General features: G+C 37.3%; 1 protein-coding gene across 3 annotated transcripts in view; it reads right to left on the reverse strand.

Moving 5' to 3' along the window:
- The window catches only part of MAST4 (microtubule associated serine/threonine kinase family member 4), a 303,813-nt gene that overhangs the window by 211,689 nt on the left and 76,331 nt on the right, over window positions 1–15,793 (reverse strand). For all 3 annotated transcript variants that reach the window (XM_083816619.1, XM_083816622.1, XM_083816623.1), the window contains exon 3: window positions 14,066–14,187. In XM_083816619.1, coding sequence (XP_083672745.1) covers window positions 14,066–14,187 — 122 coding nt within the window. The remainder of the gene's footprint in view (window positions 1–14,065; window positions 14,188–15,793) is intronic.

The raw sequence follows: 15,793 nt of genomic DNA on the forward strand, positions 1-15,793 counted from the left end.
AACATCCCAGTTTTACAGCAGATTCTCAATATAGCTTATATTGGCATAACAATGACAGACTATTCAAAATACTGTGTTCTTGTCTAAGCAAAAGTGAAGAAGGTTCATGTAAAAGTGTCAGATATTACTGATATCCAAGCTTCAGTAAACCAGTAAGCTCATCTTCCTCAACGCACATAAAAATAACTAAAACTTTCTATTCTGGAGGGGTATCGGGTGCTGGAGTGAGCAGTCCAGGCGGCAGCTCCAAGAAACGCATTCACTACTATTCATTATACCCTGCTCACCGTCCAAGAAAATAATGTTTCCTTCTCCAAAAATGTTTCATCTCCAAAACCTTGCAGACATCGGGTGTAAACTTAAAAAGAGATTCAGATAAACAGACATATCATCTAAAAAATATGCTGTCAGTTGTCACATGCATGTTCTTGGTTACTAAGGAGTTTATTTCACCCATGCAACCACAGATACTTGAGAACCCAGGAATTCTAGGAATCTTTCAGAGCTGACTCTCTAAAGCCTTTCAGCATAGTTTCCTATCCACTACAAACGAATTGTGAATCAAATTCTGGCAACGTCTTTGACCATCTCCCCGAGGCAGCTCCTACTTTGATTATTTCTTCTGAAGACACACTGTAGGTCTCAAAGTTTTCAAACACACAAAAACTGTATATTGAAGTATTTTGAAGCTACTTTTAAGGACAGATTAAAGCACATACCCTAAAAGGAAGATGACATTACAATTCCACAAAGAAGACCAAGGTTATCTTTCCGAATGGTCATAAGGAAATTGAGCAACCTTAAATCCCACACTAAAATATTTCTGCTACTCTGCATATATGTAAAACTATAACACAAAAATCACATTTTTCTGTAGCATTCTGAAAACAGCTTTCAGTTTTTTGAAGGAATTTACCCACCAAGTTTTCCATTGAATTTCAGAGCTGGAAAAGACAACCTCTTCAAAAGCACTACATTTGTCTAATCCACCTAAAACCAACCGGGGATGGGGGGGATTGGGGGGGGGGGGGGGGCGGGAAACACAGTAAAAACAATTTTATCACCCACTTTTTCAGCCTTTTTGTACGTATGTATCTACACCTAACCTTCAATATTGTCACTTCAAAATGTTGCAGAACAAAGCTATTTCATCAGAAATCATACTGGAAACCAGATCTTCACCAAGTGAAGTTACAGAAGCATGAAAGCTAAAGCCATGTGTGATACTGGGAGCTGGAAGACGAGCATTTATTTCTTGTATCAGGATTAAATTCGTTGTGGAAGTCAATTAAAATGAAGATAATCTTTGAAGAAATTCATACAGATCAACACCTAGCCATTTTACATAAATCAGAAACTTACAGCGTCGCTACTTACTGTTACATTTCCAAAGAGTTTTCTTGAATGCAATGCTTTGGACTTCCAGCAATGTTTTCTGAGGAAAAGAAGCCTATGACACTCTATCCATCTGCCTCTTGTTCCTCCAACTTCTGAAAGCCTCTGTTGCTCTGTAAAGCACCACTGAAATTGGCTACAGCATTGGAAGTGAGATATTTCATCAAAATTGGCTGCCAAAATTGATGGACCCACACTTAAGCTGTCACTGATATAAGGGCAGCCAGAATCCACCTTAAGAAGCACATGCCCTTCTCATCTGTGAGTACAGGCCAGCTGACCACACTGCAGCCCTACACTACGAACAGCAAGAATTTCCTCTTACACAGCTATAAGAAGGCTTGTTCGTTTTGCTGTTAACAGGAAAGCGTATTTTAACTAAAATATTTGATCAGTGAGGAAAATAGGACAGCTTTATCCCAAACGATCTCAACAAGGTAATAGAAATCCACCACTTGGTTTCCATGATTTATTTTCCAAGACCTCATTTACCACAGAACCTATGCAATGGTATCATATGAACGTACCTCTTACTTCAGGAAACAGGGAAAGTAATTCTTCCTTTTTAGAGTGTGGGGTGCTAAAGGTACCGTGTTTAAAATTATTATAATGATATTCTGATAATTCTTTAATAATTAACAAACATTGCATTCTAGAGAAACAAATTAATTTTAACCAAAACAAGTAGTATTCATAATGTCACTTACTACTAGTAAGGCATAATAATTCATACAGAATTCTAGACATCCTAACATCCTCTACTGCTCTAAATCCTTGTATATAATACCAGAACAAAGCGCAAATTCAAAAAAAAAAAGCTTCATATGTTTGTCCCATGTTGCTCTAATTCTTGTATTCTTGACGTCAGACTGTGACAATATTAGTTTCTCACTTTTTATCATAAGAAACAAAGCTAAACATCTCTTCATAAATTAACTGTACGCTACTCACATGCATTGGTATTACATATTCAATTTTAGTGCAAAGAATACATTTTACATAGTGATGCATTCAATGTATTCAAGAAGTTTGGGGTACTTAAATTAGTCCAGTTTTCTCAGGTTCATTTTGGATCACTAGATTTAATCCTTTAGAAATCATTGTATACAACGTGACCATTCACTACTAAATCACAATGCTTCACCAGCATCAAATATATCAACCAGAAAGCCCAGAAGCATTTCAATAATCTACTTTATAATTCACTAGAACACCCTTTTCAATATCAAAACTGTTAATAATATACTCAATATATTAATTAAAAGCCACAAGTTCATTTTAGAACTGGATCAGCCAGAAAAAGTTTTTATTTTCCATATTAAGCTATGAAAATCCTCTGTAAGTACAGTAGCACATTAAGCAGAGGTGACTTGCCTCCAGTTCTCCTTTCCTTACAATGTCATGCCATTTGTACACCTCTACACATTTGCCTTAAATCCCTGTAAAGGGCTTATAGAAATAACACACTAAATGCTCCACATGAAACCGACAACTCCCCTTCAGGGCTTGGCATGATAACTGGTATGCCTCAGGAAAGAAAACAGATAGTGCACCCATCAGATTTTTTCAAGGCACTGCTTCCTATGCATCCCCAGCTACAAAACTGCTGGCCTGACAACAAAATTGAAATCACTTATTATTTAGCCATACCTCCTTTTAGTAACATAACCCTACCCCCCACACAACATAGCACGCTGCTCCTTTAACACAACTTTTGGATTTCAGAATGAGATTTTCAGCCAAGGCTTGCTGCCTGGATTGGTGGGGTCCTGTTCAGCCTGCATTTCCCTTCACCATCACAGACCATGACTGTTAAGCGGCACAGAAACTTTCAGACGAGACAGGTTGCTGTGTACCCAAGAGAGCAACCCAGCCACCCGGTCTCGCAATGCACTGATAGATGTTACTGTTCTCCTGAGCCACTGTGCATTACTCAGAAGACACGGGTGAACAGGGAGAAATTCAAGACTCCTTAGTTAGCAAAGCTTTGATTCCCTTCTTCTAGGGCTGGTGAATCTACTGACCTCGCAAGCGGCAGGTCAGCGTAGGGCTGTGTAAATCTGTGACGCATAAAGCGGTACAGCTGATTGTTGTGGATTTAAAAAAACATACTACTGGGTTTCCGATTGTATCTTAAGGTTCTTGGAAATCAAATGCTTCTTCATACTAAAGCATACATACCTTAACAACAGCCTCAGTTATGCGTGTTAAAGTAGCCACGAGGAACGGATGTACGGTCTGCACAGGTAGGTACACACTGGCTTTTTTATGCCACCTGCTGGAAAAGATCCTACTTGCACCAGCCCATTCCTGCTTTAGCCGTCCAGCACGTGTAGAAGGTTAATAAATCAGTCGCGAAAATATCAGAAGAAAAATAATCGTTGAAGAAGCAAACACTTCTTAAAGCAATAACTGCTGTAAAGTAGTCAACCTTCCCTTCAGTGACAATATATAGAAAAACACTGGTTACAACTGACTTTTATGATTTTCCCGTTTGCATCAAATACTGCGTTCCTCATTTCAGCAAAATGCATAGATGAGTCACCAAACCAATCACTTTAACAGTTCCACGAAGACACTGAGCTCTCTGACTCTCCAAACCACAATTATACAATAGCATAAAAATTTATTTCTGAAAGCACAGCACATATAACCACAGTCTGATTTCTCTCGTGGATCTCTTTTCAACAAGAAAAGAGAAATTGCGTACATACAGAAGTGTTATTCCTTTAAAAAAGAAAAATCACTCAACTACTTGTCTCAGTATTCCCCCATGCAATGCCAAACAGCAAGCATACAGGAGTTATGTCACCTTAGATCTGAAAGTTTGCAACTCTACATATCTATCTATATTCCAATTTTCAGGGAGCAAATAAAAAGAAGTCTGAGTTGATTTTACTATACTGGCATTTTCTAATAATCAGCTCAACAGAATATTTTACTTTACATATACTCTAAAGGAAGAACAGTCTAAAAAAATTAATGGCAAAACAATAACAACAGCAATTACATTATGAATCATCCATCCTAGATACTTGGAGGTTTTGTTCTTGTGTGAAAACAGTACAGACAGGTAACCACACAATTATTCAAACACAATTATTAGCCTTGGGAAGTATTTAAGTGTATTTTTCACTCTGAACAATGATGCATCTAGTCTTTTTTTTTTTTGATGCCCCATTTTGCTTTTTTAGAGGCGTTTAATCTTAACACTTCCAATAATTCAGTATTTTCTCAGAGGGATAATGGTAGTAATGTGCTTTCCCTTAAGGATGTATAACTCTTCTTAATGCATTTTGCCTTCTCCTTATGCTCTAAGATTCAACACTTCCCACCCACTGCATGGTCATTCTTCACAAAAGCAGCCTCCTTCATTAGAGAGCAGTAGTTAATGTTTTAGCATTTATATTAATTCAGAAGGTAGTTCACCGTGCTGAAAGTCTGACTCCCCATGAACCTAGGATCCAATACAAACCAGACAAACCATGGAAGCTTTTTTTTTTTAAATGAATGCTCTCCTACTGATTAATAGTTTTGATTTGTACTGTATATGATACAGAAGAGCATGTACAAATAGCATATCAAAACATGTATTCAGTTACAGGTTTCAGGGAAAGCATCATCATGATAGGGATGTTTGTTCAGTATCTGCTTTTACCGGTCACATAATCATCAAACACAACTACAGTGGAGTTAGATTTGAGCGTAAGTTAACTTCTTGGTTAACTTCAGCTCACTCACTTTCCTTCCTTATTTACAGCAGGGAATATTATAATTCAACTTTGTTTCTTACTAACAGTGTAATTTCACCCTTTTTTGAATAGATCACCTAACATGAAGTTAAGAATCTGTGACCAACCTTTTCCTTATGCTCTAAGATGTGTGTTATTGTGAAATTTTTCTATCCATTACAAAGCCAATCATCACTTCTGAATTTAACTAACCACATACTGTCTTCTACTGCACCACGTAATTGCAGATATTCAGCAATGATCAAGAGGTTAAATGTACTCATGAGAGTAGCAGTTAACCGTTGATTATTACATTGTTTACTCAAGTGACACTAGGTCTACTTGAGCACTTAGCTAGGTTTCTTGAACTCCACAAGACAATGAAAGAAAATTCTTAATATATACTGTTATCATACTAAAAAAATACGATACATCCATAGACATATACACCACAATAGGGCATATTGTGCTAAGAGAAATAAAAGAAAGCAGAACATTTCCTAGCATTACTGAGATGAAAACAGAGTTGACCCTAAAATCTTCTGTATGCTGTCACAGCGGACGATGAGTGGGACAAACACAGTTACTGTGCCTCACCAGTGCAGCCACAGAACAATTTACAATGCATCAGACTGTGGGAGGTCTTGCAGGAACATTAAAAGGTAAAGCAGTGGAAAAAAGATCAAACTCCACATACCCACCCACTTCTACAGGACCGAAGTGCAATTTACAGTAAGATGTCTGATCCCACATGAATGTACAAGAAAGTCCAACTCAAACCAGAGGTACAAATATGCAGCAGCATGCACAAAGACCAAACCATGGCAGTCAACCCATTTACAATTTTAACTAAGTGAAGCTGTATCTGCTTGCTAAGCCTGTGTTAGAAATGAGGGGTTGCAGTGCCTAATCACTCATCACCCAACCCAACAGCAGGCTCTGCAGTATGTTCTTAAATTGAAAAATGCCTGCAGAAAAATCCTAGCTGCACACCTCTGCTTGTTTGTAAGCAAAATCAGACAGGAGGAACTTCCATTCCTACCAGAGAGATCTGGATAAACTGTATTTCCCCTTCCTGCTCCAGTGCCTGTAAGTCAGATGGGTCACTCAGCCCTGCACAAGTCTTTGTTTTGAGAGTTGCCATCATCAGAATCATGGGGGTACTTCAGCTTGAGGAACGAGGCTTACTGTTCCCACAGTGACCTCTTCCACCTTCTGGTACATTACAATCACTTTCCAAGTATCATATGCATAAAAACAGTGAGAGGAAAATAAAAATGTTATTTCATCAGTTTAAAAGTCTGCTGTATCTAGTTATACCTCAATCTGAGGATACTGCTCCACGACAAGAAATTGAGCAGAACAGATTACACCTCAGCAGGTTTTAAGCAAAGTCCACCACTTCAGGTCAAACTCCAATAGCAAGTTCAGGGAGTTCCAGTATTTGCATTTCTGTTAACTGCCACAGCAGAAATCAAGTTTCTTCTTCTGTGATAACTATTCTCAAATAGCATCAAGAAAAGAAAGTTCTACAATGCTCAAGACTAAGTTTCTTAGCAATATATGCCTCACAATTAAAATTCAGATACATGGAGCAGTACCTCATCCTTTACAGAAAACTTTCAATTTTCTCACCCTAATTACAAATAGGTGCCAATTTCCTAAGACTACTAACAGTCAGGTTGTAGCCTCCCCATAAGAACTACAGATAATGCCCTTAACTGCTGCCCACGTAGGCATCACAGACAGTACTCTCATCTGAGGTTATCAACACCTTTGAGATCTTAAATGTTGATGGAAGACTTCTATCAGCTATCTAATGCACAAAGATTTTCCTAAATCTATGATAGTATTTCTCTGTGCCTACTTTATCTCATTTGTTTTAAAGTCAGAGCTGTGATTAAATGTAGCTTAAAATTTTATCAAGTGCTTGGAGAGTACAGATCAGACCATCTGAAGCAGATCTGTACATCAGCACATACTTCTGAAGCAAAGGAGAATGTATACATGAATCAGCCCTCTAACCATCGTGTTAACCTACTAAACAATCAGTCACGCTAGGCAGTTTTCTGCTGGGTGATGAGGGACCAGGAGACAGCATTAGAACTGAAAGTACCTAAATCCATACCAGTTCCATTTTTTTTTCCCCAGTCCGTTCTCTTCCTGTTCCCCAGATCTTTTTTACCCCATTTACCATACCTTCTATTTCCACACCTACAAACCTTTATAGGGCTACAGAATTTTTTGATCTAAGGCCAGAAAGGGGCACCATTATATTCCTTAGTTCTTACACTCTATTAATCACAGACTGATATTTTACCCAGTTATCTGCTAAACAGAATCTAACAAAAAGCTGAGAAAGCGTGTATTCCCAAAAAGGCGTCTAAATATCGAACACTATAAATATCACATATCAATCTCTTCTGGTTGTGTAGTTCATTGGCAAACCACCCTTACTCTCATTTCTCACATGGATAATTTTACACCACCATGCAGGTTCGTGACCTCGCTTTTGCAATGCTTTCCACTTTTTTTTTTTTAAGAGACACTGACAACACAATTCTATATGACATTTTAAGATAACCTTCACTAACGCCACACACAGAACTTAACTATCACAACAGTCATGCAGAATAAGCCCTTATTCAGAGCCATTACTCTCTAAGATACAGTGACAAGCTCCACTTCTAGCGGGTGAATTTTAGCTGAACGATCTCCACTGTGGGGGTCCTGTAGACGAAATGAAACTCCTAAAGAACTAGGCCTTCTCAGTTGACACTGTAAGCTAAGGAATAAAATTTTAACTGCCCTAGTTTTTTAATTATCTTGAAGTAAAAAGTAGTCCTGGTGAGTCTTTTCACTATTTGGGGAAAGTCTCTTATGATGGAGAAAGATCAATTATATGAAACACGTACAAAACAGAAGCATTGTGCTCATGAACAAAACGGGAACATACTTCTAGCTCCTGTATACATAGGATCTCTACTGGTTTCGTACCATTCCAATAGGATACAGAGGAGAATTATACCTCCATTCAGCTCTAATAAACTGTGCAAATTACTTGAAGTAAACATCTCCTTTCAGTTCTAGCACATGCTCAAATACATCCTATTAACTGGAAGCTTAGAGGCTGGTGGGAGGAGACCCATTTCAACACAAAGTGGATACGTTTGGAAGTTATGTTGGATATGCCCACAAGACTTTTTAAACTAAGTCAGTCTTCTACAAGAGCTTGATTACTTAATTTTTCTATTATTTTTTACTAATGATATTGTGCAGCACAAGAGGTGTTCTCAATTCCAAGAGATCTAAATCTCTCTATGGGAGGAGGTCAACCTTGGCCATCACCACTTCTGCGTTTCTGAGAACGGGCAAGAAAAGTATCAGAAAGAATAATGCCCAGATTTTTAAACAGCGAATCTTGGAAAGGAATCAAACATCTAAAACACTGTCAAGCAGTTGACTCTACAAATGTGTTTTACACTCAAGCGTGCAGTGAATATTTTAAATACTAAGCAAGATAGACAATTAGAGATATATATGTACTTGTGAAAGCGCACCCAATTATCGAATTCTTACATCAGTTTGTCAGTATTACAGTTTCAAGGCTCTGGATCAGGTCTACTACAGACTCTCTCTTGTACAAATACTGAGCATACAGAAGTGCTTATGAAGATGGATGTTCATTTTCCTCTCTACCACTAAATTGCAGTTCTAATTCAGTAGTTAGTTCTAATTAAGAATTTGTTACAAGGCAAATACAGACAAAGGAATATGAATGCAAATACATATTCATGGGCAAGAAGTTGCTGAAATGAAACACACAAGGGAGAACAACACTCTAGTCTTACATGCTAGAAGCAATTGAAGTAGAGAAACATGCTACTATAACTTGGTAGTTTTAGCACTTCCTAGGAATAAATATTTTCCATTCTAAAAAGATTTTCAGTGATTAGACTCATATGTGTTGTTGTTTTTTAAAGACATATAAGAACACGGCATTCAGATCTTTACAACGGAGTAGCATTCAGGTAACTTCCTCAGTTCAGACTCAGTATTTCTGAAGTTCAGTTAACTACATTAGGGAAATTTCAGGTAAGATTCAGACCTAAGATTAGTTGCTTAAGAGATTTCCATCTTATCATCAACATGTTTTTTTACAAGTGCCACCCTTGTACTTACTCATTAATTTTCAGAATGTTAAATTGCAGCTTACAGAAATGACCAAGAATGTGAGGAAGAAAGAGCTAAAATTTAAAGCAAAGTTTCAAACGCAGGCTCTTGTTGTTCTTTAATAACTTAATTTTAAAAGAAAATTCAGCTACACTGTGGATATTCATAGATAAAACTAAATACACAATTAATGATTTGAAGAATTCACTGCAATTCTAAAATGAAAGATTTTTTTTTTTTTACTTATGTGGTTTGCTCAAGCACAATTGATACTGTCATTCACTTATCTAACCAATTAGTGTTTAAAGAATGTATTTTATTTGTTTGCAATCATTTATTACCTAAGCTATAATTTTGCAGCTTCTCAGGCAACAAACGTCTGTCTTACATCTGGGGAATAACATACACAAAAGGGTGTTGGTGTGCTGTTTGAATACATGCAATTACTGGTAGTTACATTCTAATTAGCATAATTAGTTTTGAAACAGTTCTCATAATAACTGTCAACATTATGTCAATTTAGCTGAAGTTAATGGCACATTTAACAAAGACACACTTCTTCGTTTTCAGTAGTATACTATTTAATAGAAAGGAGGAGGCAAGGCCCTTTCTGAAGTAAACCTGCCTTTCATAGATACTGAACATTTAGTTTCCTTTCAGAAATCCATCTTATAAAACATTGCTTTAAATAATTGCCACCCTCTAGCTTTCATATGACCTTTCTTGGAAATTAACACTAATAAAATGGCAATAAAAAGCAAACATACCAAAGTGCAGATGCTCGTAAAGTCAGTCTTATGTTATTTTGTGCAAGTTTGGTTGATTTGTTGTTGTTTAAACTAAAGAGGTAAATATTGTGCTAAAAAGCAACAAATAATTATACTCATGCCTAGACAAAACAACTTCAGTGCTTAGTAGGAAAGATCATAAGCTATTTGTAAAGGCCCTTTTTACCATTCTTCCAGCTTTCATAAGTTACTGGATACTATTCACAAGTAGTCAAAGATGTTCTCATTACACCAAATAAAAGTTTAATCATTTCACTGACATCTTTCATGTTTCCAAGAGGATGACACAAGATGCCTTTTAGTTTGCTTTACTTCATACTACGAATACTCATCTTCCACAACACAAGGGACAACGAGCCTCTGCCCAGCACTTGCCATAAAGCTGAAGTTATATCACCAATCTTGACTGAATTTAAAAGCTAAATGCATTGCAAAGTATACTGTTCATTTGTGGCTCCTGTCTATAGCACATTTTTATTATGTGGATATTTCAAAGAACGAGATACCATTCAGTAGTCATCAAATATGGGTCCTAAAAAAAACCCTCTGGACTGTGAGATGTCTTTGTTAATTTTTATATATAAAATGGAAATAGAATGAAAGACTTTATGCTCCTTAAAATAGAAAGGTTTTGTGTTTGTTTTAAACAGGAGTTCGATATTATCAATGGTGGAAATACAGTAAATCTACTGAAGTTTTATCCAGCTACTTTAGGAAAAATCGTCTTCTTTTTATCTACACATTTATCATCATGTATTACAGAGGCACCTTATGTTCTGGCTTTTTCTGTTTTTTATGTATGCATATATCCAAAGAAAGTTAAAAAACAGTAACTTTTTTCAATACATGCCACTCAAAATCCCTTTCTGCCTATAAAAATTGTAATTGCTCACAGCTTCAGGCTCTTTATCATTGCTTAAAGCATATCAGCTTACTACAATGAAATATTAACAAACTCAGCTTTATTTCAGTTTAAAATAAAATATTTTCAAAAATTCTAAGAGTTAACACACTCAGCAGTGATGGTATTTGTAAATACTTGTGGAGTGGTGGGACAGGGTGTTTCTGGGGAGAACTACTCCCAAACTTCGTACACCAAATGAGGCAACAACTTTAAGTTAACATGCAAACGACCAGTAGAAAAGAAGCACTTTCAGAGGCCAATTCATCTTGCCTTGAAATAGGTGTCTGCAATCAGGCAAAATGGCCATTAACCTATAAAGCAAAAAGAGTCATGTATGCTAACTCTATCATAGCTTCCCTAAACTCCCACAAGACCCTGTGCAAACAGAGAGAGAGATTCTGACCTGCCTTCCAGGCGCATGTATTTTACTCCACTGACTATCAAGGGGAAGTAAAGAGACTGGCCAGATCAGTGCTTGGCCTGTAAGAACATCCAAAAGCAGGATTGTTCCACACCTCAGCTTCACCTTTCTATGAAGTTTAGAAACATTATGAAAGTTATACTTATCTTCACATCCATGTTAATGCTCTCTGCAGACTCTCAATGGTATGCTTGACCCACAGCAAGTCCAAAACACTGCCCCTTCACCTGAAAATATGCCTCCCCCATACACACGTTCAACCCACTTACATAGCTCTATGAGAACTGTATTTTCAACCTGTAGTCAAATTATCAACTTTGCAGAGATAAACCCTGGATACCTACTGAACTCCATGCACAGCAACATCTGCAACCCATTTTTTTTTAATCAATATTCCATAACTCACTTAAAAACCTATAGTTTCCTACAGAAAGGATTTACATCTGTCACACAACAAGCAACCTTGGCAAGTTTTTACAAACTGACAGAAAAAGGGAACTATATTTTGTACCTCATTTGCAACCCCTCTAAGTGTTAGTACTTACATTTGAGCTGCTCACAAATTATTCTTGCCTATACTGACCCCTACCAGCCACTGCTCTCACTGGTCTCCACACCAGAGCCTAATATCAATGACGGTAAGAATAATCAGTCCTAGTAAAGGAAGAAGGTAACGGCCAAACTTCTAAGGTGACATCTCGCTTATCTGGAAAAATCAACTTAGACTGAAAAGCTACAAAGAAACTCATACAAGTCTCTTCTAAACATCAGGTTAAATTCTTGTAAATACAATTAAAAGCTCCCAGCACTATAAACTAATAATAGGCCTCCCAAACTCAACTCCATCAAAGCACAAACCAAGACAAAAAAATAAAGCTGGGGGAGCAACCCTAACTTACAGACTCTTTTCAGCAAAGACCAGATTTTTTGGAAGTCTGACAGCAAAGTTTTTGTCTGAGCAGGTTTGAGAATATCGCTGCCTATTTTACACCGGCCTCGTTAGGAAGTGAGTCTGATCAGCAATTCCAGATAAGAAACAAACACTTCCCTGGAGAACCTGCATCTCCACACAGTGGACACCTGCCCGGATCTGCCACTCACACTCACTTCTGCACCAGCAGAACACATGAGAGAAGTTGCAGTCAGGCAGAGATAAAAGATGCAGAGACAGGACAGAAGTCTGTAGCAGACACACACCAAAAAAGTCAACAGGTGATGAGCAGAAGACCCCTAAGGAAGTATGGCTCACTGAATTTTTCATCAGTCTTTTTTTTTTTTATGACCATTTAAAATACTTCTTGTCAAAATGCTGCTGAATCTCACTCTTAATATAATTACACATTACACCAAAAAAGCACAACTAGCATGATATCTACGACTTGTGCAAGCAGAACTACAAGATCAAATACCAACACAGCACTTTCTTATTTAGTCAAGTTTTGACTAAATCAAGAATCAAGATCTTGATAAATCAACAATCAAGATTTTTTTTATTAGTAACTACAGAAAAAAAAAAAGAGGGAAAATGTACTGTACTGATAAAAACCTAAATTTGTTTCATCATATTGTCATTCTTTACCATTTCAACTACACATAATCTGAATACTTCCTTCACAGTGAACTATTATATTTCTCCTAATAAAATGCCAACAAAAATACATAGGTTGATGATCAGCTGTTCAGAAAATACTGGGGCTTAAAGCAGAAAACTTCAAATGGAATCAAATGTTTGTAATAAGTGTGCAGTCCAACAACAAACATCTGCCCCACAGAGCCACAAACAATTAACATCACAATGAAACAGAAATCACAATTAAATTTGTAAGAGCAGATGTGTTGTTGTTGAAATGAAATGCTATTTCAGACATACTCATGGGGAAACCAGCCATCTATACACCACTATGATAATAAAAACTGGCATGGTGCTATCTGTTTAGCATTGTCTGATCATTAGAAACACTTTTATGCTTTTTTATACATATATTCATTAACACAATTCTTTGAAGAGAAGTACAGATTAGTGTACGGGGTCCTGCACTGAATTTCAACAATTAAGATCTTAATATACAGAAATACAAAGCAGGATAACAGACACCTCAGAACAAAAGCTGAAAGTTTGGCTGTATGAGGCATTTCTTCCCCTTTCTCTCCCTTTACCATTTTGTCCAAAAGGCTTAATGAAGTTCATGCTTCATATACCCACATTCTCCTGAGGACAAGAGTCCAGCAGAAAGTGGAAACAAAGAAATTGATGGAAAAGAATGCCCAGGAGAATGGACAGTTACCTTCCATTGTCATCTTAAAAAGCACACCTTTTTTTCCTTCTTTTTCTTTTTTTTTTTTTTTTTAAGGAAAGAAACCATTTAAATGCAAATAGCTACATTAATGCAACATTCAGCTAAGAGTTTATGCAAAACCCAGTAATGCTATTCAGAGTTACTGTTACTATAATATGTTGAGTGTGACTGAATGACATTTAAATAATATTGTATTCTGGAATGCATTAGTAACTGGAAAGATAAAGCTTAAAGAACAGGGGTTGATATGGACATAAATTCTGGATTGATTCCTATCCCTCCAAAAATTCAGAAATGATGGAGATGTAATGGATTTTTTTTTTTGTATACTCCTAGCTTTGAAAAAAATTACTCACCAAACTAGCAGTAAGTGAAGGTGCTGACTGCCCAAGTGCTTGGCAGCGCATGCGAACAAGATTAGAGGTTTCTGCAGGTTGCCACAGCTGCTGTCCATTTGCATTGGGAAGCAGATACCTGCCTGTTAAGTTAAGAAAGAGTATGTTAAAATATTAGATGTTGCAGATGAAGCAATGTAACGGACAGTTTACTACAAGACAAAGCTCTTATTTTATTTATTTATTTTTAAAGTAGGCATCTCACCATTTTAAAACATTTGATCTTTCACCATAGCCCTGACCAGAAGGGATTCCATCAAAGCGGTATTTTTAGAATTCACTTGCCACCCCTTAATGTCACCCTTCCACATGATAACCTTTTTCTCATGCAAATTCTAGCCCCCCCCGCCCGCCCCCCAATAATCTCACAACTGTACGTTTACCCTACTCTGAAACATGATTAATGCAACAACAACAGACCAAACATCCACAATAGAAAGTATGAACCAAAGAAACTTTCATTCTGAAGGTTTGCCGGAAATAAAATAAGAGCAAAAAATACATTTTTAAAAAAATATTGCCCTTGATTTTATTACTCTTTGAAAGCTGGTTATTTGACACAGTTTATATTTTTGTTTTGAAGAGCTATGATAAGCCATGACCCTCTAAGGCTAACATCAAATAAAATTTCAGCTCTCCTGATCAACCCTGGTAAACAGCAAGGTTACATTAAAAATGCTACAGAGATGGCTTCCTGACTATTCTCATCCCTTAAAAAGGCTAACATTTTTACTTTTTTTTTTTGTCCTCATTGCATATTTTCAGAAAATGGGATCATAACTAAACAGGAATGTCAAGGATACAACAATCACTGCTGCCTCTCCCAGTAAAACACAACAGAAGGAAGCTGGGAGGACTGTGTTTCAAAAAAGACAATGCTATTCCATGCAAAAATGACTGATCTGTGAAACACCTTGACGAATGCAGCCAAAACGTTTATGCCTTCAAGGAGAGACTGAGCAAGTTCACAGAAAAGAGAACTTTGGGGGTACTAACTAGGCAGAACCATCTCAGGAAGCCCCTGAGCAGCAAACCAGAAGCAAGGAGAAAATTCCAGAAAATATATTGAGTGATGTTTTACTCGGGTGATTGTGATAGGACAAGGGGAAATGGCTTTAAACTACAAAAGAGGAAATTTAGATTAGATGTTAGGAGGAAGTTCTTCACTCAGAGGGTGGTGAGGCACTGGCACAGGCTGCCCAGAGAAGCTGTGGGTGCCCCATCCCTGGAGGTGCTCAAGGCCAGGCTGGATGGTGCTTTGGGCAACCTGGTCTGGTGGGAGGTGTCCCTGCCCATGGCAGGGGGCTGGAACAGGCTGATGATCTTTAAGGTCCCTTCCAACCCAAGCCGTTCTGTGATTCTATGACAAGTGCATAATGATACTGTTCCCTTTCTGCTTACTTTCAGCCACCACTATCACACAGGGTAACAGACTATATAGAGTTGTCTTAAATCTGTAAATTCTTAGTTACATCTGAAAAATGTAAAAGTGGGGCAAGTGGGGCAATCACACCACTCAAGCAACCGACTTCTCTTAGAAAAATCAACAAGCTGATGCAGGGACAATTCAGATTTATTTTTTTTTTTAAACAAATCTGTTCAAAAACATGATGCAAGATTTTTATTGAACGGCTGAAATGAAAGTCATCTTCAAAGCCACAGACAGTAAGCACCTGTTTCTTGAAATGC

Source organism: Anser anser (genome assembly GCF_964211835.1).
Source record: "Anser anser genome assembly, chromosome: Z".
Classification (NCBI taxonomy): Eukaryota; Metazoa; Chordata; class Aves; order Anseriformes; family Anatidae; genus Anser; species Anser anser.